The sequence below is a fragment of the Fragaria vesca genome, linkage group LG4, assembly GCF_000184155.1.
Source record: "Fragaria vesca subsp. vesca linkage group LG4, FraVesHawaii_1.0, whole genome shotgun sequence".
Lineage (NCBI taxonomy): Eukaryota > Viridiplantae > Streptophyta > Magnoliopsida > Rosales > Rosaceae > Fragaria > Fragaria vesca.
In genome coordinates this window covers 16,041,029-16,063,279 of record NC_020494.1, presented here as the reverse complement: position 1 = coordinate 16,063,279, position 22,251 = coordinate 16,041,029, and the positions used below count along the sequence as shown (strand labels likewise).

Below are 22,251 nucleotides of genomic sequence, written 5' to 3'. Positions count from 1 at the left end.
GATTTTGGTCTCCGGAAAATCATCATATTGATCCCCAGTCAAAATCATAATCTGCCTCCTCATCTCAGCATAGAATTCATCATCATCATCCTCAAGATATTCAAGACAGGGGTTCATGTTCATGCCCATGTCGAAGTTGAACTGAGGACTCAAAGCGAATTCCATGGCGGCAAAGTTGGATTCTTTTTTTTCTGAATGCTGTAGGTATTGGTGACTAGGGTTTTGGTGTAGGGATGAGTGAATGGGATGGAGTTATTTATAGGGTTTAGGAAATAAAAAAAAGACAGTGTTTGTGGTCAATAGAGAGTCTTAGAATTTAGAAAAAAAATGCTGATTTGCATTTGTGTTCACAAATGAATCCAAGTCCAGGAATATGTCTCTCTCCGCATGCCCAATTCCTGTACATATTAAATTCCTTAATCCTATTCAAGAAAGTAGATGAGAAATGAGTTTGCAAAATTCATTTCCGATAACAACCAAATTAGCAAATCCAGGGTCCCGATCTGTCTTACAACTGTGACTCCTAAATTCATAGAATTTGCTTGTCGACAATTTTTAGTATAGTTATAAACCATTGTGCCCATAATTGGTTTGACCATTAATATATGCATTGTCCCTAGTTCACCAATATTTGGAAAAGAAAAAACAAAAGTACAAGATTTTTTCTTTTGTTTTTGGCTGAAGAGATAGGGATTGTCCCCAACTTTATTAATCAAGGAAGAACTCAATAGGGAGGGGAAAAACCTATCCTCTCAAAACAACCAATAAAATCAAACACAATTTAACGAATACGAAATTGAGGAATACTCTAGAAGAGTGTTATAATAGCGAGATAAAAGAAATTGGAGGAGTACATAATCTACCAACGCAACAACTACGTTACCAAAAATTGTGAGAAGCGATCGAAAGTCATTTGAGACATTTGGTAATTAATTAAGCAAACAGACACAAAATTACCAAGATTATTCCTACTTTAGAAGACGATTTCATTATTGCTGAGTCGATGAAATATTGAACTAAGCAAAGATTTTGCTCAAAATAAGAAAAGTTCATAAACTGAGTAAACCAAATTGTTGACCACAAACGATTTTTATCATAATTATTTCATGTCGGTGAATGTAATTGAATTTGAAAAAATGACCAATTTGGTAATAGTTTACAAGTCCAAAATTATCACTTCTATCGATTTGGTCATTTATGAAGGATTCAAATTAAATGCATTTGATGTTTACAGGGCACATCAGTCCCTTAGAGAATCTGAAGCCTAGTGTATGTAATTGAATTTGAAGAAATGACCAATTCGGTAATAGTTTACAAGTCCAAAATTATCACTTCTTGTGAGGGTTCTTTTTGATTGAAAGGTAACTAGGCCAAAAATTAACCCAAAGATTTGGATTACTGAGTTAATCTTGTGCGTGATTCAAAGATGAAATAAGCTTGTAGTGTGAGCCGGCGTGGGAGCTAAAGGCACATTGCAGTGATGAGAATTGGACTGAGTTTTAGGGTTAGATTTCTGGGAAGGATTTGGGTTTCAAGGATGGGGATTGAAGGATGGCTGAAAATGGGGTTTTGGCTTGGAGGCTTGAAAGGCATGAAAGCTTGAGTGTTTGGGGATTTTTCTGGGTTGGTTGCTTTATAGCTTTGTAGCTTCCAGACCTCTCTTCTTATAAAGTTCAATTGGTGGGTTTGGCGATGGGTCGCGATGCCTAATCCACTGTGTAAAATGATTATTCTTCTCAAGCACATAATCTTAGCCTCAAAAGCTGGCAAAAAGAGGTTGACTTTGAGAGATGGGAGAGATAACTCACTGCATGGGTGCTGCGAGGGCGGCTGCAGAGACGGAAATCCTAGAACGAGGCGGACCAAGTAGCTTGAATCCCACGATTTCGTCATCCAAGGATGAAAGGATGAAAGAGCTGTCTTGGAACCAGTCACTGACCTTCTTCTTCCTCGGATTGGGAATGAATGAAATTTTTCTGTTATGCAAAGCTTGTCGTCGTACTGCTGCGGGGAAGAACAGAAAGTGGTATCTGGTTCAACAATGGGAATGCAGAAAGGGATTGGGCTTTTCCTAAAAGAAGAGAGTTTGGGCTTTTTCTAAAAGGAAAGGTGTTGGGCTTTGGATTCAAAGATATTTTGGGTTTAGGAAAAGTAGTCCAATTCTCTTGTCTTCACCGATTCGTCGCCAACTTAAGTCGTCGAGCTTGAGTTTTTGGGCCCAAGACCGAAACTACTTGACAACATTAAATCGACAGACGAGCGTTATGTGCCTCCATAACTATCCACACCATACCCACTTCTACAAAGCCCAATGATGCGTGTATGCGGCTTGGGCCCACATGAATGCATGGACATGTTCGCTTGGCGGGTTAAATCAAGGATTTAACCTAAGATTGTATGAATTTCTTAACAAATTATCGCGTGACAAAGTATTAATTGATTGCATAATTTTTCGGGTATCAACACTTCTATCGATTCGGTCATTTATGAAGGATTCAAATTAAATGCATTTGCTGTTTACTGGGCACGTCGGTCCCTTGAAGAACCCGAAGCCTGGTGTCTGTAATTGAATTTGAAGAAATGACCAATTCGGTAATAACTTACAAGTCTAAATTTATCACTTCTATCGATTTGGTCATTTATAAATTAAGGATTCAAATTAAATGCATTTCATGTTTACTGGGCACATCGGTCCCTTGGAGAATCTGAAAATAGTCAATTCTGAAAGATTTGTACTAAATGCACTTGATCGAACTATATGAGACTCATCCTTTTGACCCCAAATAGTCAAATATACCAAGTTCTTGCATTCTCCATTATTTTACAAGGATAAAACACAATTTTTGTGATCTTCCAAACTATGATGAATTCTTATCAACCAATAGAGTCAATCAAGTTATAATACAAACTTACAAACATACAACTACTACAACCATGGAGACTTTTCACCAACCAATAGAGTGAATCTCACTATAATCCAAACTTACAAACATACAATTATTACTGATCATGATTTAGAATCCAAAAGAACATGCCATAAACCACCACGGTGTGAAATATTGCTTGCTAATCAAATCAAACACTTGCAAATAGCCAAATACTAAGCTGATAACCAAATCAAACACACAAAAGGATGTTGACATTACATGCCATATGTTGCCGGTTCGACGATTAACGTGCCATTGCCGGTTCGACCATCGGAGGCTTCACTCCTTCTCGGTTCCACTTCTCAACATTGGCTTGCCACCCTTCAAAAGTGACAACGTAATTGGTAGCGTTAGTGGAAATAATTATTTGTACTACTTAAGTCTGTCTACTACTATCGGGAGTAATTTATCGATACCTTAATGTACGCTAGCTAAGAGTAACAAGTTTGGCATAATCATAATCTGTCAGGTTTTCTATGTAACCAGTAAACATGATGGTCATTATGTATTCAGACGGCCCCAATATACGCAGGGAATTAAGTTGAGTGTAGTTTACCTATGGTGGGATCAATTCCATGATTTTTGAGTTCTCTATACTCTTGACAAAGAGAACAAACACAGCAGAAGCTATGAACCAGAAAATCATGGCATGGCGCTGCCGGTAGTGAGAAGAGTCCTCGCATTTTGGTTCGATAGGAGCCAGCATAAAGCCATCCACAGCCTACAGCGCCCAGAAAATGGTAGATCGTGCCGGCCACCGCACACGCTGCCATATCCAATTCATTCAAATTAGCAAATTATTTATATATATATAAAAAAGGGATCCCCGTTAGAAAGAACTCTGTGTATATATATATATATATATATAGTCATTTTCAGATACGGACGTCCGCACCGCCTTAAGGTGCGGATTTCCCTCCGTTCGCCACCGTACGGTGCCGGCGAAGGCGCGTCTCCACCCCAGAGGACTCCAGCAGTTTCCCCGACCACTTTCCCTCCCCGGCGAGTCCGCCGAATTTCAGTTTTCCGGCCAGATCACCCAAAACTTCAAACAAAGTCAATCTGGCCGAAAAACTGGAATTCGGCGGACTAGCCAGTGATGGAAAGTGGTAGGGAAAGCTGCTGGAGTCCGCTGGGGTAGAGGCGCGCCCTCGCCGGTGCCGTACGGTGACGAAAGGAGGGACGTCCGCACTTTAAGAGCCATGCGGATGTCCACACCTGATAACGATCGTATATATATAATATGGAAAGCTAACAATATGTTCTGGTTATATGAATGAAATAAAAAGGATTTATAATCAAGTATTCATACATGTAGTTCCTCTATCAACAATCTCCGCAATTCGCCCAAAGGTTATGCATGGACAAAAGCAAGTGAAAATACCTAATTCAAAAGAGAGAGAAAAAATATGTGATAATTTTGTCATGAAAAGGAAGTTAAATACAGAAAGGAAGAAACTAAATTGTGAATAGCTCCCATGGAAGTGAATTAGTACAATTCGAACGATCCTCCAAACAATCGAAAAGGCCAGTGGACCATTGTCCTTGGTGGGGAGGTTGCTTTTGGCATTGAGCCATATCGGAATTTCGGCCGGAGTTGTTTGAACTCATAGTTTCAGTTATGCAGATGAAAGTAACTAGCTAGCTTCTTGCTTAGTGCCAATCTAGGCTATGGGGTTGGTTCTTATATATAAGCACGCACTAGGGTTCAGCTTACCACTTCAGAACCGTACTGCATTGTATAAACGAGCTCATTTCTTAATACAGCATAAGGATAACAATGGTTTTGTAATCATTTTCTAAGATCAGATGACAGTTGAAGTATTCTAACAAGAAAAGCACATGAAATTAGTGAGTAAGTTCGGCTATATATGAAGTTTGACCCGACTATCGATTTGTACGTCGTAGTGGCTTGATTTTGATGCAAATAATGGATATATCATATATACCCAGTTTCTTTTAATCCTCCATAATTCTTAAAGGAATTTTGTTCAGGTCAATAGAAGCCTGAATGGTTAAAGGAAACCAATAATCACTATACAATAAGGAAATCGCATGTGCTTAAATTTAACTAGGACTAAGATTATACGCAAATAGACTAAGTTACATTTCCTAGTCGCTTAGTTATTCTAATGAAGGATATATATACCATGTTTCCTTTAATCTGATCAAGTTTGACCTGACTATATGTATATATGGAGGCTTATTCTGATGAGGGACTACCCCGTTTCCTTTAATCTTCTGTAGCATTGAAAAGATCCTATTTAAATTAAACAAATTTGTTTACGTCAATAAGAAGCCTGAGTGGTTAAACTACGTAAACAACCGATAATCAAATTGGAGTTTTATGCTAGATATCCTTAATTTCCAGGAAACTCCCACTACCTACTATCGTACTTCAAAAAAAAAAAAAAAAAAAACTATATATTAACAACATCTTCACACGCGAGTATCGCGGATATAAAAGCTAGTATCCTTAATTTCTAGAAAACAGTATGCTTAATTACGTAGAGACTTATAAAATTGTGTATTGTAAATTTGTAAATAAGAAGGATTTTGAGTTGGGGCTGGTTGATGAGTCATATCCGACTGCTTAATCAAATGGTACATCCAAATTCGTATCCCTTCGCTAACTGAAAACTAGTGGAAATGTAAATAATTGTTGCCTTAACCTTTTGTTACCAAAAGGCACGTACCCAGAACAATCAAACTATTTAATCATCTATCTATTGATTCTATTCACTCTCGTTACGACGCTTTTCTGATACACATAAATGTACTCTAGCATGGACGAATTGCAGAACGAGTCTCTCCCTTCGGCCCCATCGGTGCCGCCACTAAGTCCTCGGATTAAACCATCATCAGCACCACCCGTTCCTTTTGATTTGAATGATCAGCCCCACACAACCACCGGCGTTCCGGTCGTGCCGGTGACCCTTCCTCATTCCCCAGCCCCTTGGTCCAGTGGCCTATGCGATTGTTGTGAAGATCTCAGTAGTTGTAAGTCCGATCATTTGTAATACATATAATGCACATCATGCATTAATTTGTTTCGACAGATCTATAAAAGAAACCCTAACTGTTTTCTTAAATGTGATCCATCTAGGTTGCTTAACATGTTGGTGTCCATGCATAACATTTGGACGCATCGCAGAAATTGTGGACAGGGGATCAACTTGTAAGTTTATTTTAACTTAATCGATCTACCATGAATTATGTTCGAAATTTCAATATGCATAATGCTTAAGTAACATCCTGAATGTGCAGCCTGTGGAGTGAGTGGAACACTATACGGTTTGATGATGTGCTTGATGGGTTGCTCGTGTTTGTATTCGTGCTTCTATCGAACCAGACTGAGAGGGCAGTACTTCTTGGAGGAGAAGCCATGCGCAGATTGCTGCGTCCATTTTTGCTGCGAGGAATGCGCTCTCTGCCAAGAGTATCGACACCTTCAGAACCAGGGCCTCGACATGACCATAGGTTGGTATGGCAACGTCCATAGGCAGAGACGACTAGCCGCAATGCAGCCACCGCCGGTTATAATGCCTCCACAGCTTCAGACCGGCATGAATCGTTAGTTGATTATATGCATGTAGTAACATTATAATACTAGATGTATGGTGGAGCATTACCCTTACATATATATAGCTAATGGAGTCGACTTGTAACATTACTTTAAGTTCTTTCTATTTCTGATTATACATACATAACGTTTTGCAATAAATTTTGTGAAAATTTTGAATGATTAAGATACAAGGATGAGTCCCCGGCCGATTTTTGTACATAATATGATTTTTTATGTCAAAATGGCAAGAGGATAAAGATAACTCGTTATATTTTCTAAAAATTATGTATGCTCGACCTGTAAGTACTAAAGTACATGGCGTGATCTTAACCAATCATATATGGGATCAACATGCATATGTATTAAAGTCATCTGATCTTAACCACACCACCAGAATAGGCTGAATAGCTATAAGATCGAAATTATTTTCAAGTGCTTTCTTTGTCCAGTGGTCTTACTATGTATTTGTAACACATACATACAAGCCCCCATAGACTCAAAATCTTTAGCATGTTCCATGGACGTCCTGAAAAACAGGGAGGCTCTTGATTAGCTAGTGCTTGATTTTCAAAAGCCAATTGAATCCATTTACATCAATTTCAACGAGCTATAGCTATCCCACTTAGAAAAGCTATCTAGAAATCCAGAATGCTCGATCTGCTTCGACTTAATTGGGGTGGATGCATGATGTCTAAACAGTTCCCCAGCTTCAAGGCAATTTGATGTTATTGGTAGGCAACCAAAAGTTAGGTACTCACTTCTGTAGTGCTTTGACTCCACTAAAGTACATAGCAGCTCGTGTCCGGTGTCCCTCAAAATGTCAACAATGTCATGCACAAATTATAAAAGCTTTTCCAAGAGAGATCTATAGTTTAGAGCATCATATGGTTTCACATATATCATTATGATCTTGCCTTTTAGTTAACTTCTGTTTAGCAATTGTATATCAACTCTCGACCACATTACTATGTCGTTGACAATGGTTAGGCTACATTGCACGAGCACTAGGGGTTTAGTAGATTGCTAATTCACATTACTTGTTTTTAGATGAAGCAAAATCAATTGGTTAATGAAGGGAGCAGGTGCTTGGTAGAGTGGACGTGATATTTGTGTGGCATCTTACCACTAATCATAAGCTTAAACTTTGATCTTACTCTAGAACATTTGAGTTATTTTGATAACACCAAATTAGTGTCGGAAATGAGGTATAATTAGAAACACACTCAATTATTCAAGAATTGTATGTCTATGTTCGGAGCACACAACTCCCTCTAGGGCCCCTAATACACTTCATCCACGTAAAGACACCTGGCCAGTGGCCATTACAAGTTTACAACTCGATCTTCTTGTCGAAACATCTATAAAAGGGATCTGCAATTCTGCATTACGGCATACAAACCCAAAGTAGTCCCAGATTTTCTGCTAGCTAGCACGCATTCTCTACATTTCTATCTTCTCCTTCTCATAATGAGAGCACAAAGAATGGTGCCTGCTATCACCTTGGATCCAAGGCTTCCAAGCTATCTGAAGCAAAAGACCAACAACACAGTCGACCATCATCAGCAGCAAGAGAACTTTGTGATCGAAGAAATCGAAGGGCTTATCAGAGTATACAAAGACGGACGTGTCGAGAGACCTCAGATCGTGCCGTGCGTCACGGCCGGCGCCGCCGATCCGGAGTTAGGCGTGACATCCATGGACATAGTCATTGACAGGTTCACAAACGTTTCCTCACGTTTCTATGTTCCGATACGCCGCGACATGAATAATCCGATGAAGAAGCTCCCTCTGCTAGTGTATTTTCACGGAGGTGGGTTTTGCGTTGGCTCCGCCGCCTGGAGTTGCTACCATGAATTTTTGGCAAAGCTAGCAGCCAAGGCCGGTTGCATAATCATGTCGGTAAATTACCGTTTGGCTCCTGAACACCCTCTTCCGGCAGCGTATGAAGATGGACTCAGATCCCTTGTGTGGCTAAAGCAAGAAGCTTCTTGTGAACGTGGTGGGGAGGAGGAGAGTAACCAGTGGTGGTCGACGCAGTGCGACTTTTCTAGAATATTCTTGGTGGGGGATAGTGCTGGTGCCAACATAGCCCATAATGTGAGCAGGAAACTGCTTTGTTCTGAGACATTTCTATTGCCTTTAATTATTAAAGGTGTAATTCTGGTGCAACCATTTTTTGGGGGAGAAGACAGGACGAGTTCGGAGAAGAACCACGACATGGTGCAGCCACGGCGTCGCTCGGTGTTGAACCTGGCAGCTTCGGATACCTACTGGAGATTGGCACTGCCAGCCGGTTCGAACCGCGACCATCCATGGTGCAACCCTTTGGCTAACGGCTCCTGTTTTGGCTCGGATAGCGTGGCGATGATGGTGTGTATTTCGGAGCTGGACATTTTGAAAGATAGGGAGTTCGAGTTTTGTGGTGCAATGGTTAGAGCAGGGAAAAAGGTTGAGACTGTGGTGTACAGAGGGGTAGGGCATGCGTTTCAGGTACTAGATAAGTCTATGCTTGCACAAACTCGATGCCAGGAGATGATAACTCATATTAAGGCCTTTGTTGAAAACAACTAGCTAGAAGAATCTATGTGAGAAGAAATGAGAATTTACATATTAGAAGTATGGTAGCTAGAGAAATCACTTATCCGATCTGTTATATTTTAGAAAAGTGTTTGTAATGTATGTCCATATGTAATTATGTAAAAGCAATCTAATCATATATTCTCATACAACTCCACCTAATCAGAATGCAAGACATAGCTTGCTGCTTTAATTAGCTACAGCAAACTAGAGCAACAATTTTCTTGAAGAAAAATTTATGCATTGAAAATCAGAGCTAGGATACCCTTTTGGTTCATACATGCATGTGTATATATATTCATTCTCAAATAACAGTTTCTTTTTTAGAGAAAATGACAATTCATAGTAAACTAGGAGGTGAACTCCCAGTACATAAAAATACTTCCTGAAAATACAAGGTGGAGGTTCTAGACATTAAGCTAAAGAATTAGATGAACAATAAGCAAACTTGCTAATTAAATTATGAGCCAAACCCATTAGCTTGACGATAAGCATGAGTAAAATAATAACCTTGTATCTACGATTAGATGAAAGATAATGTCATACACACTTTCAGCTTGGTTGTTAAAAAATAACATATTTTGTCGGAGAGTGACCTTGTTGGATAGCAAATAATGAGATTGCCTCCCACCTAGCTAAAGCTTCAACCTGCTGAGCAGAAGAAACATTAGTCACATGAGCATATTTAACATCCTCCCAAGTCCCAAACAATGCGGCCAATGCCCCTTGTCATCTCTCTCACAATCACACCAATCCCACCTGAACCAGATCGATCGGCATGGAAAGAACCATCCGAATAAATTTTCACCCAACCTGCACTTGGTGGTCTCCAAGTTGTTGCTCTTTTATGCCCTGTCTTGTAAGCTTTGCGCTATGATGGAGTTGATATTCCTGGAGTCTAACAGAAAGAACCAACAGCACAATCTATCACTTACGAATATGAGACATGTACTAGCTCAAACATATATATAATTCTTTTTTTATATTAATTCTTTATATACTAAACGTATGTGGCATTACATCATAGCTAGCTAGCTGAGGAAATATATTCAAAAAAATATTCTTTGTATTTTAGGGCTAAAGGAATTTGTGATGTCTGCCCTCATCCATAACCCTAGCTAGAAGAAGGTTGAAGTATGATTGATGAAGGCCGGAAACCTCTCCTGTACAACCCAAAATGCCCTCAACATGAAGGTTCGTGGTCGAGGTTTCTTAAACTCCCTACAGTTCACAACCTTCGCCCACAAACTTCGTCGTACATTCTTGCTCAAATGAGTGTTCCAGATGAATATCGTGCTGAAAAAATCAAAGACAAATTAATACATATATCATAAATTAAACAATCTGCGTACGCCAATTTCCCAGCAGGAATTTAGTGTCTACCTGAGGTTTAGATAGCACTGGTGATCGCTTTCTTTCTTCTGGTTCCTCTTGTGATTCTGAAGCTACTTCCATGCTGTGAAGAAGCATTATGAAATGAACTGGTAAATGGTAACTAGGGAAAAAGCTAGCTTAATGTATGCATGCTTATAATCCCATTTAACATAAGGGTCTGTATTTATAAGGGATCCCCATCATGATCGATCACCTTCAACCAAACCAAAGCAAGCTAAGAATATGGGGGATTGAGTTGGTGGGAAACCAGGTGCGAACCATCGGTCGTTGTTTACAATATGACTCAACCCCCAAAAGTGTAGCCTTACAGTCTTACTGACACAGACAATCTCTACGATCCATCACCATTGAAGCATCAACGTTAAGTAGGGTGCACGTTTAGTAACTCCTTAGCTACTTTGAACTACAGACCGTGCCACCTCACCTTACTGGTAGTGCGTCCTTATTTTCGTACCATTATTCTTATTTACAATAATCTCATGTATGTTTTTCTGCTCATTTTTATTTCACTATTGGGATGATTTCGTTATGAAATTTTAATTTTAAACATAAGGGTGTTTTTAAAAATCCGTATATTGCTAAACCTAAACACTTCATTCTATAGTATCGTATAACATAGAACATAAATAAATAGATAGATAGATAATTTACATGTGGTTCTGACTTCAAACCCAAAGATTAAAATATATTCGAAATAGTTAAAGAACCAAAGGATGATCACTCTCCCCTCATCTTCCGTATGCCATACTACACCAAACATTCCGATGGAAACCACCAAAACCCAATCCCTTCTTCCCTCCACACTATTTTCTTGTAATGCTGCTGAGATTCGTATATGTTCTAAATGCATTCATTTCCTGTGAAGACAAACAAAAAAACAAAACCATAGAAAAGGACGCATGAATAAGCTGGGAAAGTGTTAAATAACCCTAGTATCGTTATCAAACTATTGTCGGGAGAAAAATGGAGTCCACACTAGTCGTTTTTTTTTTGGACGAAGTCCACACTAGTCTACCATTCAGAAAACCACCAAACGAGTAGTCTCCATTTTCACGTGGGATGGCAGCTTGGTCTTCATCTCAGTGGAGAGTGAAGAGTGCAGACCAAACAAACTGGCATAGTGACAAATACAAATTTGTCGATCATATTTATTTATTTGTCTACCAAGTGTCTAATCTCTTAGTCTGTTTCTTAGTCTATTGATACATTTCTCTTCAAATTGTTTAACTTTATTATTGATAATAAAAATAAAATGGACATGTGTCAATAGACTAAGAGAGTGGACACTTTAGTGCAGACCAAACAAAACTGGCATAGTGACAAATATAAAAGTGGTCGGCAAATTTGTATTCGTGGCATCCCAACCCAAAACCACATCATTTCGATGTAAACAATAATCTAGCAACAGTCTAGAGAGTCTTCATGATGCGTAGATAAATGATATCATGTCAATAGTTAAGATCTATAATTTTAATACATAATGGTTTTAATATATGGATAGATAAAATTACACCGTATTCCTACACGTCGTGTATACAATAATTTTTGTAACCGGATGAGTTTCCCAATCAACTTAAACTGGGATACACATTTCTGTATGGTTTGTCTAAAACTTGGTGTTCGTATTTGAAGCTTGTACTGTTCGGTAGTGTCGGTAATCCACTCTTTGCAAGTAAGAAATTCTGAATAACTGTAGAAGCGAATTAAGAAAAGAGAACATAAATCGTGATCAAGTAACATTAAAGACTGATATATTGTACCATCTCGACCATGAACGAGGTGAACAAGTCGTAACATTAAAGACAGTGATATATTGTACCATCTCGACCATGAACGAGGTGAACAAGTCATCTCTTGGTAGTTTAGCTACCTACTACACGGTACCAATCAAGATGCACGTAAGACTGGAGAGCATGATCTGATGTGGGGAAAAATTACTTTCAACAATCGATTCAATAATACATATTATTCACCAACAAAACAAAATGGTTGCCCAATTCTAAACAATATCGTCCTACTCACGAATGCCTGATAGAAACAACAACAAATTGCTGACCGGGATACGAAAAAAGAAAAGAAGAAAAGGAATATGAAAGCTTATTATCATACAACTATAACATATACCAGATGACATAAACTTCAGCAGCCAAAACGGTCCCGCATGTTAGGCACAAAGTACTAGCACACTCAGAAGCTCCAGCAAAGAAATATAACTACTCTGATCTGCAGAAATGGTATTATCCTCTTAACCATTACTCTTGAACAACTAGTGTGTAAAGAAACCTGGCTAGCTTGACATCATAACATGATCGATTGCTTGAAGTGCCTGGGTAGCAAAAAATCGGACATCAACATCTGGGTCCTCACTAAGCTCAACCAACGAGGGACGAATTGTCTTCTCCACAACCTGTATCAAAACAATTTTCATGCCACGTGAAATCAAAGATGAATTGCAAAAGTATTCAATAATAAACTTGCTAAGAACTTAAGATTCAGGTAGATACTCACCGACTGATCAACAATGGGGATAAGGGACTGCAGCACCTTTGCCACATTGAACTTAATGTTGGGTACTCTGAAGAGGAAACAAAACAGAATAAGGCCAGCAAACAGGCATCTCTCCACTCCATCCTATCTTTCCTATTTGGTAGACATGATCTATAGAATATACATACCTGTCCTTTGATGCATTGACAACCACCGGAAGCAGTTTTGAACATGTGATTTCTGAACCCATAACGGGGGCAAGGAGGCAGATTGCACGCAGAATTGTCATGCGATACAAATAGTGTGGATTGTCAATCATCTCCAGAACCTACCCAAATGGTTAGTCAATTCACATTTAGTTGGAAAAAAGGGTACAGAAGTAGAATGCATAACAAAAATTATTCCAGTATCTCCCATGACAAAGCTGATAGGAATGACATGAGTCACAGTACCTGTGGAACAATGTGCTGCATTGCCCATTCTGGACCAAATTCTTCAGCAAGGCGCTTCAAATTATTAGCAGCAGCATCACGAATTGAGTAAACCTGCAATAAATCCCAAAGATAATAAGCACGGGGGAAAAATCATAACAGATACTGAAGATGATAGAACAGAGACATGTGACATGCATTGAAAATCTTTCTTATAAAAAGTAGCTATCCACTAACCTTATCCTGCAACCACTGCATGCAAAGGGAACCGAGCTTATCATCAAAGAACCCTACACCCAGCTGACTTGCCAACAAAGGTATGTACTCTATAATAGCAAGTCGAACCCTCCAATGTCTATCCTCTGCAAGCTCAACTATGGCCGGTAACAAGGATTGAGATAGCAAATCGATTCCAATAACCTGTAAGACTGACTTGCTTAGGCTTCCCCATAAATTTTTATTTCCTTGGAACCAACTGGATAATAAGGTCTAACAAGGCATACAAAGGGATATTCTGAACTAACCAAAGATGCATGGGAAAATAGTATACAACACAATTTAGCCCCAACATTACTTTCTCAAACTTAAACTGACCTGATTCACTTGATCAAGCTTGCTAATGATATTGAGGCGCACATCAGGAAATTCGTCCTTCAGAAGTGAAAGAAAAATGGGAAGGAGCTGCTCAATTGTAGCATCCTGCAATTTGCAAAAAAGTAAATCCACAACAAAATTCGTTTAGCGAACTCAAACTAGTAAAGATTATCAATGACATAAGTCAACAGTTTAAATTGACTTGTACAAAAATGGTTATCTGAATCTAACTTTGGAGTATGAACCTGATACACATTTGATTATTAGGTAGAGTTTATTTATTTAAGTCAATGTTCATTGAATCCATCCAACCATAACCACTACGAACCTGCCCCCCCAACCCCCCCCCCCCCTAAAAAAAAAAACCAAACAAACAAAAAGATCCCCATAATTGCATGTGATGACCAACACTAAACTTTTCCTAGATAACAATAACTACACTGACCACTATACGGCATTCTCACCTTTCCTAATACAAGAGCCATCCCCATGATAACTGAAGCCAGAGCAGATCGGACATGTTGGGAAGAATCTGATGACAGTTCCTGTAAAATGTGGATATGGAGTATTAATAGAGTTAATAGAAAAGAGAGTATATAGTGAAGTTGATAACTGACATCACTTTAAAAAGGCAAAAGTTTTTATTTAAAGCATATGCACCTTCACACAGGGAAGAATATGCTGAATTGCAAGTTCGGGATTTAAAATCCTACAAAACTTGGTAACTTTTCCAGCAGCTGCTATACGTACTTCAGCCTCATTATCTCGAAGCAATCGCACATATGCTGGAACCAAGTCCGTCCTACAAATACAACCACCACAAACCAAAATATTTCAAACAAAGAAAACAGCCGAAAGCTATCACTACATGGCAACAGATAGAAACATGGCTTAGCTGAACAGAAATTAACTGTCTATTGTTTAATTTACAGAAATCCATACACTAGTGGTATTCAACATTAAGTCCATATATCGATTATCAAATATAATAAAATTCTTGGAACAACAGCCCAGTTCATACAGTATGATGGAAATACCTTGTAGGGTCAGGCCCCACAGCTTCACAAAGCTCATATAGTTGATTTGCAACCATATATCGCACACGCCAAGATTTGTCCTTTCATAAACAAAGCAAACATAATTAAGAAGCAGGTAAACAAAATTTAATGATATCATTGATACAGAAAACTACTAGTTACTCCACGGTGCCTTATTATTGTAATTATCAATGCAGCTGTTATCTGGCAGTACACAGTACAACTATAACCTGGGGAACCAAGCTTCATCTATGAAGTCACAGAGGTTGGAATGAACCAGCACAAACATCAAGAAACCAAATGTAGATTAAAAAAATTAGCTCTACCTGGGAGAAGTTGACGATAACCGGGAGGATATGCTGAACACAATCTTGGGGCTCCAATAACTTGCCAAGAGCAGCACAACCCTCAACAGCCAATAAACGAACAGAATCTTGATCTGATATAAAATTATAAAAACTGACAAATTATATTTTTATTCAGAAACAGATAATAAATAAACAACATAATTATGAAACTGACGATGCAAGAAAGAAAGGCTGTTATAAACATTCAATCAACTCCTCATCTGGAATCCATCCCTTACATTTACTACAGATCCAATAAAATATGTCGCAACTTCAGAATGACTTATGCATGCAATCAAATGAAAAATATGTTGAAGAAACTAAATAGCAACAGTCTACCAGGCCAGTTAGGATGTTTGGAAGCTTGCATGAGGGAAAATATAAGATGCTAAGCTATCAGGCATTGCCAGCTACTCCTTCGCAGCACCTTTACCTTGGCCACTTAACATGCTATATTGCTATATTAGTCTCTTAGATGTAATGTCTCCACTTTCTTCATATTTAATCGTCCCTAATAACCCACTAATTAATCACCAACGAAGAGAGACCAAAACTAAGCCAATGTCATGGATTATCCTCACCAATGCTAGTGTGATTACTTTGAAGGGAGTTATCCAAAGCACTAATCTTACAGGCATGCAACACATGATTCAACAACACACCACGACTAAGCCAACGGCATGGACTACCCTCAACAATGCTTCTTTGATTACTTTTAAGGGTGTTTCACTATACCCTAATCTTGCAGGCATGCAACACATAGGCCTAAAGGGGGATATAAGATTCAATAATTCTTAACAGAATTGTAATATTTAACAGATCAATGTAAAGAGAAAACAGTCAAACTTATTGCAAGAATTGCACTACAGAAGTGTTGCCATCTATTTTACTGAAGGTGAACATTTTTAATACCATCTTGTGTGAGATCCTCAAATATAGACATGATATCAGTCTTCAGATGAGCTGGTTCAACAGTTGCTGCAAATTTTCCCAGATTAGTTGCAGCAGACCTCCTAACCATTGGCATGTCATCTTGACACAACTGACTGTATATCGACCGAAGCTCTGTCTTTAATGTCTCTGATGCGCTTGGGTAGGCAATATGAAAAAGGCCACATGCAGAGACTCGGGCTGTAAACCACTCACCAGCCGCCAACCTCTGAGGAGAAGAAATTACAGCAATGCATGTATTAGGAAATTAGTGAAGGTAACATCATTAGAAAATATAATGCAGAAAACACATATATGTTCATATTGTCACGCAAACATCACAGGTGCAACTTTACTATAAGCTGGAAAAGAATATTCTACCCACGAACACTCATGCGATTACCCAAATCTACTCACTGTCTATCCTAAGTCACCCTCCCACACTACTCCTGCCTCCCCCTCTTGTTTTAAGGATTATAAGCGAGAATCAATGTCTATGTGCACATATAAGCGAGGAACAGTATCCGCAAAGCCTGAACTAAATGTGCCACTCATATTGCTAGAAAATATTTAAACGATGCTGCACAAAGAAATAAAAATGAAGAGCTAACCTTCACAAGAGGAATAAACCAGTTGACTAGGTCACCCTCCCTCATCTGAGACCCAATCCTACATAATGACTCCACAGCTTTGTCCCTCACACAGGTTTCCTCAACAGTGCAAAGTGTTTCCAAGGGTGGGAGCAAAACATGTGCATGTTCCACACCCCCAACATATGGAATGAAGACCCCCAACTCCTCTGCCATTGCAAGAAGCACCTCATCATCATCATCATTGTTTTCGCTCAGAAACGGGATCAACTCCTTCCGCGTCCGATCTTCCCCAAGAGCGCGGGCAATTGTTGATAGCCTGCGGATGGAGTTCAACCGTAACTGGATGTCATCATTTTTCAGCTCGTCTATGAGCACGGCTATCGGGTATAGCGGTTCATCAACCACAGACATTGTAATTCAACCTTTTCTACAACCTTCAACCATGAAAAAAAATAACAATTTATCATGAGCACTATCTTTTTGACTTGTAACATTCTAAAAATTAAGCAAATGACAATGTAGAATCTACGAAAATCAACACAATCCCTATCATTTCATTTCGGATTTCACTTCCTATGACTTCCAAGCTATTAAACAGAGCGTAATTCATAAAGCCAGCAGATCAGACCAAATTCAAACCCTAGGGGATTCAAATCACACAAACAAAAAACGCCGAAAACAACACAAAAACGAGAGATAAAATTCTTTGATTCCAATAACGCTAACTCAACTCTCCGCTTAGCCAATACACTTCACAAATCAACAACTAAATCACCAACAAAAAAAATCGAAATTAATTTTCTAATCGACCTAGCTCATTTTCTCAGGCAGAATTCAGCGATTTTTCCTAATTTCCAGGAAACGAAGAACACGAAAAATAGAATCTGGTATCGTTCTTTGCTTACTTTCTCTTAGTTTTTTTTTTTTTTGTCAGAGCAATCTAGAAGAGGCTGAAGATCAAGCAGGAGCTACATGAAGCAAAAATTGTGAAGAAGAAACGAAGCTATGCATTTTGGAATAGGAAATCGATGAAACTTAGAAGCCGAAATGGACGTACCGATCTCAATGCCTACCGCCGGCTGCCTCTGATTCGATGATTTGCTGAGAGAGGAAAGAGAAAAAGAGAGAGAGAGAGAGAAAGAACAATCTGTTAGAGAGAGAAGGAGCGAGCAAGAGATGATGGTGTTTAATATTCTGTGAGCTTTTTAGGCCCGTTTTGCATAGAAAAGAGTAGCAGGCTCCTACTTGGGTCGGACCATCCGAGCCCAGCCCAGTACGGATCGATTTCTTCTTATTCCCCTTTCATTTTAGGTTTTTTTTTTTTGGTTAACCCTTTCATTTTAGGTTGATAAAAAAAATTATAAGAAAAGAGGTAAGATAAAAAAACATTACCCGTGCGAAGTCTCAAACTCATCTCAACCTCATCTATTTCTCTTTGCACTATTTCACATAAGTAAACATGTCATATGTCATATGATAAGTAGGAGTTCTGCAAAGTTTGATATTTACTTTGAATACTTGAAACATAAGAAAAAGGACGTTACCTTTGTGTCACTTATTATTACTTTTTTCTTTACCTATCAACTAGACGCGTGATCTGACCCCCACGACCCTATATATTTATTTATGGTTTTAGTATTTTCATTTATTATTTATCTACTTATCAAGAACCATCATATTTTCATTTATGATTTATCTGATGGAAAGACCGATGTCATTTGATTTGAGGTTTAAGTCCCATTACACAATAATGCTACGTACTAGCTCTTCTGATTTTCTTATTAATTTTGAAAACAGAGGGTATTGAAAAATAAGTCCAGCAAATACCAAGTACTCCAAATTCACATCCTTATTACATACAAAAATGTTATGCAGTAATGTTAGAGATTTGAGAGATATTAAGGAGTTTAATTGCGTTCCTACTAACAAAAAAAAAAAGAAAAAAAGGAGTTTAATTGCGTGGTTATTTAATTGTAGTCTTAATTTTTATTTAAATTTAATTGGAATGTAACATTTGATTTTAGATCAATTCAACCAAGCATACATACATTGTTCAGCTATCTCTGTAGTTTGCACTTTTTTGGAAGACTGAAAGATAAAGGCAGCCTGGGCATTTCTACTTCAAATGGGGATTTTCCCACCTGGTTTTTCCTCAAAATGGTATACAATATAGGGTTCAGAACAAAGTCACACTGACTTTCTACAACATATATTCATACAATCGTAAAGGGATGTCCTGTTAAAAGAATCAAAGAGCACATCCAATCAAAATTATAATATCAAGCTAACTCTTCAGGCTTGGACCGGAAGCGCCGATATATTCTGGTCCAGAACCCGCCTACCTCTTTGGTCTCCGATGAGTCCATAGGATCCTTAAAGTTTGCTTTCTCACTAAGCTCTACAAATTCATCCACTAAATTTTGAAGCCTTGCCACAAACTCAATCAGAAGAGATGTAAATGTTGCTAAGGATAAGGAGCTGGCGCTTTCATATACTTTTGATTCTTCTGGTTCAGGTTGAGGTTGCATAAGATTTCCAGTAAACGATGTAAGGCGTGAGGGCCATGCTGTTAATGATTTCTTTAACACACTATCTGTAGATATCCATTGTGACATTGAAGGATCGCCGCCACCACCACCAGTTCCAACATTTTGACCATCCCAGGATTCACTAAGGGACTCAATCACGTTGTTCTTATTATCCTGCTCTTTATCAACAAAATTGTCAGGATCTTCACATTTGCGCCCTAGTATTTTGGGTCCCCAGCCTTCATAATTGACAAGAAGGTACGATTTCTGGTCTATCATATGCTGCAAGTCTTCTGCTGCTTCATGCACATCAAAAAGTATGTCTTTGGGACTTAACTTTTCCATCCTTTCTACTTTGCTTCCTAGCTCACGTAATACTTTAGCACCTTCGGTACCAACCCTCAGGAGCTCATTTGCAAAAACCTGTCTCTTCTCTGGTGGTGCCTACAGAAACACATCCGCAAATTCTAAGCATGAAAATGGAAAGCACACGGTATAGGAGTCTCAAGATATTGAACGCACACACATTTCTAATAAACCAATTGGTAACACAAAAAACATATAGGATTCTGGTTTACTTATTCAACTTTATGAACATAAAATCCAAAGGGCTAGTGGTATTGGCATGAGATCAACAGTGTGTTGAATATACATCTTTAAAAACAAAATAATTTAAAATAATCAGATATATATGCGGCTATTCCCGGCTAATTGGCATGACAAATGTTTCAGCAACAATCTGTAGTTGATACTTACATACAGGAAATTGCAAGTATGTCTAAAATTCTATGAAGAAACTAACAATTGAGCAAAACCAAAGATATGTTTCAAGTAAAACCAAGATTTAAGGAGACAATACTTGGAATCTCATTTAGTTTAAAAAAAAATAAAATAAAAAATGCTGCTTTGGGGTATGAAAGAATTTTAAAGTCATTTTACTTCATGATCTAGCTCTGTAGGTCTATAGACATTCAAAACTAAATACATTCAAAACTAAATACTCAGGAGGCAGGATAACAGGAAAAGAAAAAGGGTAAGGAAATTGCTTCGACTTGTATAACATTTCGCTTCTTCTATTACATACTTTCTGCATAGCGACAGGAAGAAAGGAAAGAGATATTATATGTACCTGTATTTCTGACAGAATGCATCCATGCATTGCCATGACCATGAAAGCACAGTGCCTCAGAGAACCACCAACTCTGACATAATTTCTCCAAGGATAATTGAATGAATTATAGGGGCCATGCGGTGGCTCCCATAGTGCAAAGTCTAACTGCATAAGGAAACACCAATTAGTAAGTTAAATTACAGCTCCTACCATATTCCGTTCAAATTCGACCGACTAGAAAAACAAATGGGAAGTATTAACAGACCAGGGTTTCCTCTTGGGTTGAAGATTGTATAGTGGTTCTATATCCACTATACAATGGTTCATCAGAAGCTTGGTATGTGAGAATTTTCGAAGGAATTCTCTCATACTCAACACATTGCAGATATCCATTAACAACACCTATAACAAAACAAAACGATGAAACCAATCATGTTACTGCTTTTGAGTAGATTACAACACATTTAATCAGCGAAAACCGGTCCTACCTTCCAATGAAGTAGCAACACCCTTGAAATTTTTCACCACCAGCTTGTGGAGATCCTCCCCTGCCCAGATGGGTAATATACATATGTTTATAACTAAACAGATACCAGCACCCACTCCAATGAGTAGCAATCGATAAATTGCTGTTCCGATAAATGACGAATTACTCCCGGATACCAAAACTATACAGTATGTCAACAAGAACACCCGAAATCCATATTCATAACTCTTCATCGGCGGATAAAGCTTGATATAGCTAGCAAGAAAACCTAACATCACATATCCCAAACAGTCAATTGAAAACAGATCAACTCCAAAACCATCTATATATCAAATGATCTAAACTCTAACCTGCTATGAAAATATTGGCTACAATCACAACCTCCTGCCAACTTCCAGCCCTTACAGCCAACTCAGCTATGCCTAGAGCTATCCCTCCGGCCGATATCGTCCCCAGAGCACGGTTAAACCCTTTGTTCAACGTCGCACCTTTCCCATCAAAACGACAACAAAACCTTAACTAGTCAATCACATCATCCAAATAAAAAAATGAGATGAGATCAGTCGAGTAATGAGATTACCTATACTGAATTCGAAAACGACGACTACAGTAAGAATCGCCCAGATGGAATATTGGCTAGCATCTTTGAGCGGCTCCTTGAAAAATATAAGCAGCGAAACAATCGCCAGAGACAGCCCCATCTTGGCGGCGAAGTAAGCTTTCCGAGGATCGGAGCGGCCCATTTGATAGAGCTTAACCGAAACCTCCTGAACGCTGTTGCAGAAGTTGACTAACCCATCGGACATCCTCCCAAACCAGCCGCATTTCACGCGATCCTCGCCGCATTCTGAGCTGTTGAGGCCGAAATCGGAGTACCCTTTTCGCGACAGCAGCCTCTCCTTGCTTCTCTCGGCGAAGCTGTGCCGGAATGACCCGATTTTGGCCGCCATTTCTTCTACTTGTTTGAATGAAATGGCTCACAGTCAGTATTAAGACATAGGAAAGCGAAAAAAAGGTAAATAGTATCAGGGTGTTCTAGATATATATGATAGCGCATTACCGTAAACAGGGGAATACGATCGTTATTGAGTCTGCGAGGAGACGGGGTCGTTTTGGATGGAAGTAGAAAGTGTTGGTGCTTGCTTACCTTGTTAAAGACGTGAGGAGAGCACCATGACTAGAGATGGAGATTTGCAGGTGGGCAAATCATGTTAGAGACTATATATTTCAGATATTCCAGAA

The 22,251-nt window shown here is 38.8% G+C and overlaps 5 protein-coding genes across 5 annotated transcripts; 2 read left to right on the top strand and 3 right to left on the bottom strand.

Annotated features, from left to right (window-relative positions):
- Positions 1-3,171: 3,171 nt before the first annotated feature.
- LOC101309927 (protein PLANT CADMIUM RESISTANCE 12-like) lies at positions 3,172-4,588 on the bottom strand. The gene is made up of 4 exons (XM_004298247.1): positions 4,424-4,588; positions 4,240-4,311; positions 3,484-3,693; positions 3,172-3,248 (listed from the first exon to the last, which is right to left on the bottom strand). Exons 1-4 carry the CDS (start codon positions 4,536-4,538, stop codon positions 3,172-3,174), a joined length of 474 nt encoding a protein of 157 aa, XP_004298295.1. The 5' UTR covers positions 4,539-4,588.
- Positions 4,589-5,713: 1,125 nt separating this feature from the next.
- LOC101309633 (protein PLANT CADMIUM RESISTANCE 11-like) lies at positions 5,714-6,505 on the top strand. The gene is made up of 3 exons (XM_004298246.1): positions 5,714-5,927; positions 6,034-6,105; positions 6,195-6,505. The coding sequence occupies exons 1-3, from the start codon at positions 5,714-5,716 to the stop codon at positions 6,503-6,505; spliced, it is 597 nt and encodes a 198-aa protein (XP_004298294.1).
- Positions 6,506-7,889: 1,384 nt separating this feature from the next.
- LOC101301671 (probable carboxylesterase 6-like) lies at positions 7,890-9,151 on the top strand. Its single transcript, XM_004297082.1, has one exon. It carries the CDS (start codon positions 7,960-7,962, stop codon positions 9,061-9,063), a length of 1,104 nt encoding a protein of 367 aa, XP_004297130.1. The 5' UTR covers positions 7,890-7,959; the 3' UTR covers positions 9,064-9,151.
- A 3,232-nt stretch (positions 9,152-12,383) lies between these two features.
- LOC101300814 (serine/threonine-protein phosphatase 2A 65 kDa regulatory subunit A beta isoform-like) lies at positions 12,384-18,000 on the bottom strand. Its single transcript, XM_004297079.1, has 13 exons — positions 17,941-18,000; positions 16,902-17,317; positions 16,273-16,519; positions 15,340-15,452; positions 15,014-15,093; positions 14,637-14,778; positions 14,441-14,521; positions 13,977-14,081; positions 13,620-13,802; positions 13,404-13,496; positions 13,140-13,279; positions 12,973-13,039; positions 12,384-12,871 (listed from the first exon to the last, which is right to left on the bottom strand). Exons 2-13 carry the CDS (start codon positions 17,292-17,294, stop codon positions 12,752-12,754), a joined length of 1,764 nt encoding a protein of 587 aa, XP_004297127.1. The 5' UTR covers positions 17,295-17,317; positions 17,941-18,000; the 3' UTR covers positions 12,384-12,751.
- A 989-nt stretch (positions 18,001-18,989) lies between these two features.
- LOC101301099 (aluminum-activated malate transporter 4-like) lies at positions 18,990-22,229 on the bottom strand. The gene is made up of 7 exons (XM_004297080.1): positions 22,070-22,229; positions 21,590-21,964; positions 21,360-21,497; positions 21,011-21,277; positions 20,788-20,924; positions 20,541-20,687; positions 18,990-19,855 (listed from the first exon to the last, which is right to left on the bottom strand). The coding sequence occupies exons 2-7, from the start codon at positions 21,957-21,959 to the stop codon at positions 19,163-19,165; spliced, it is 1,752 nt and encodes a 583-aa protein (XP_004297128.1). The 5' UTR covers positions 21,960-21,964; positions 22,070-22,229; the 3' UTR covers positions 18,990-19,162.
- Positions 22,230-22,251: the final 22 nt, after the last annotated feature.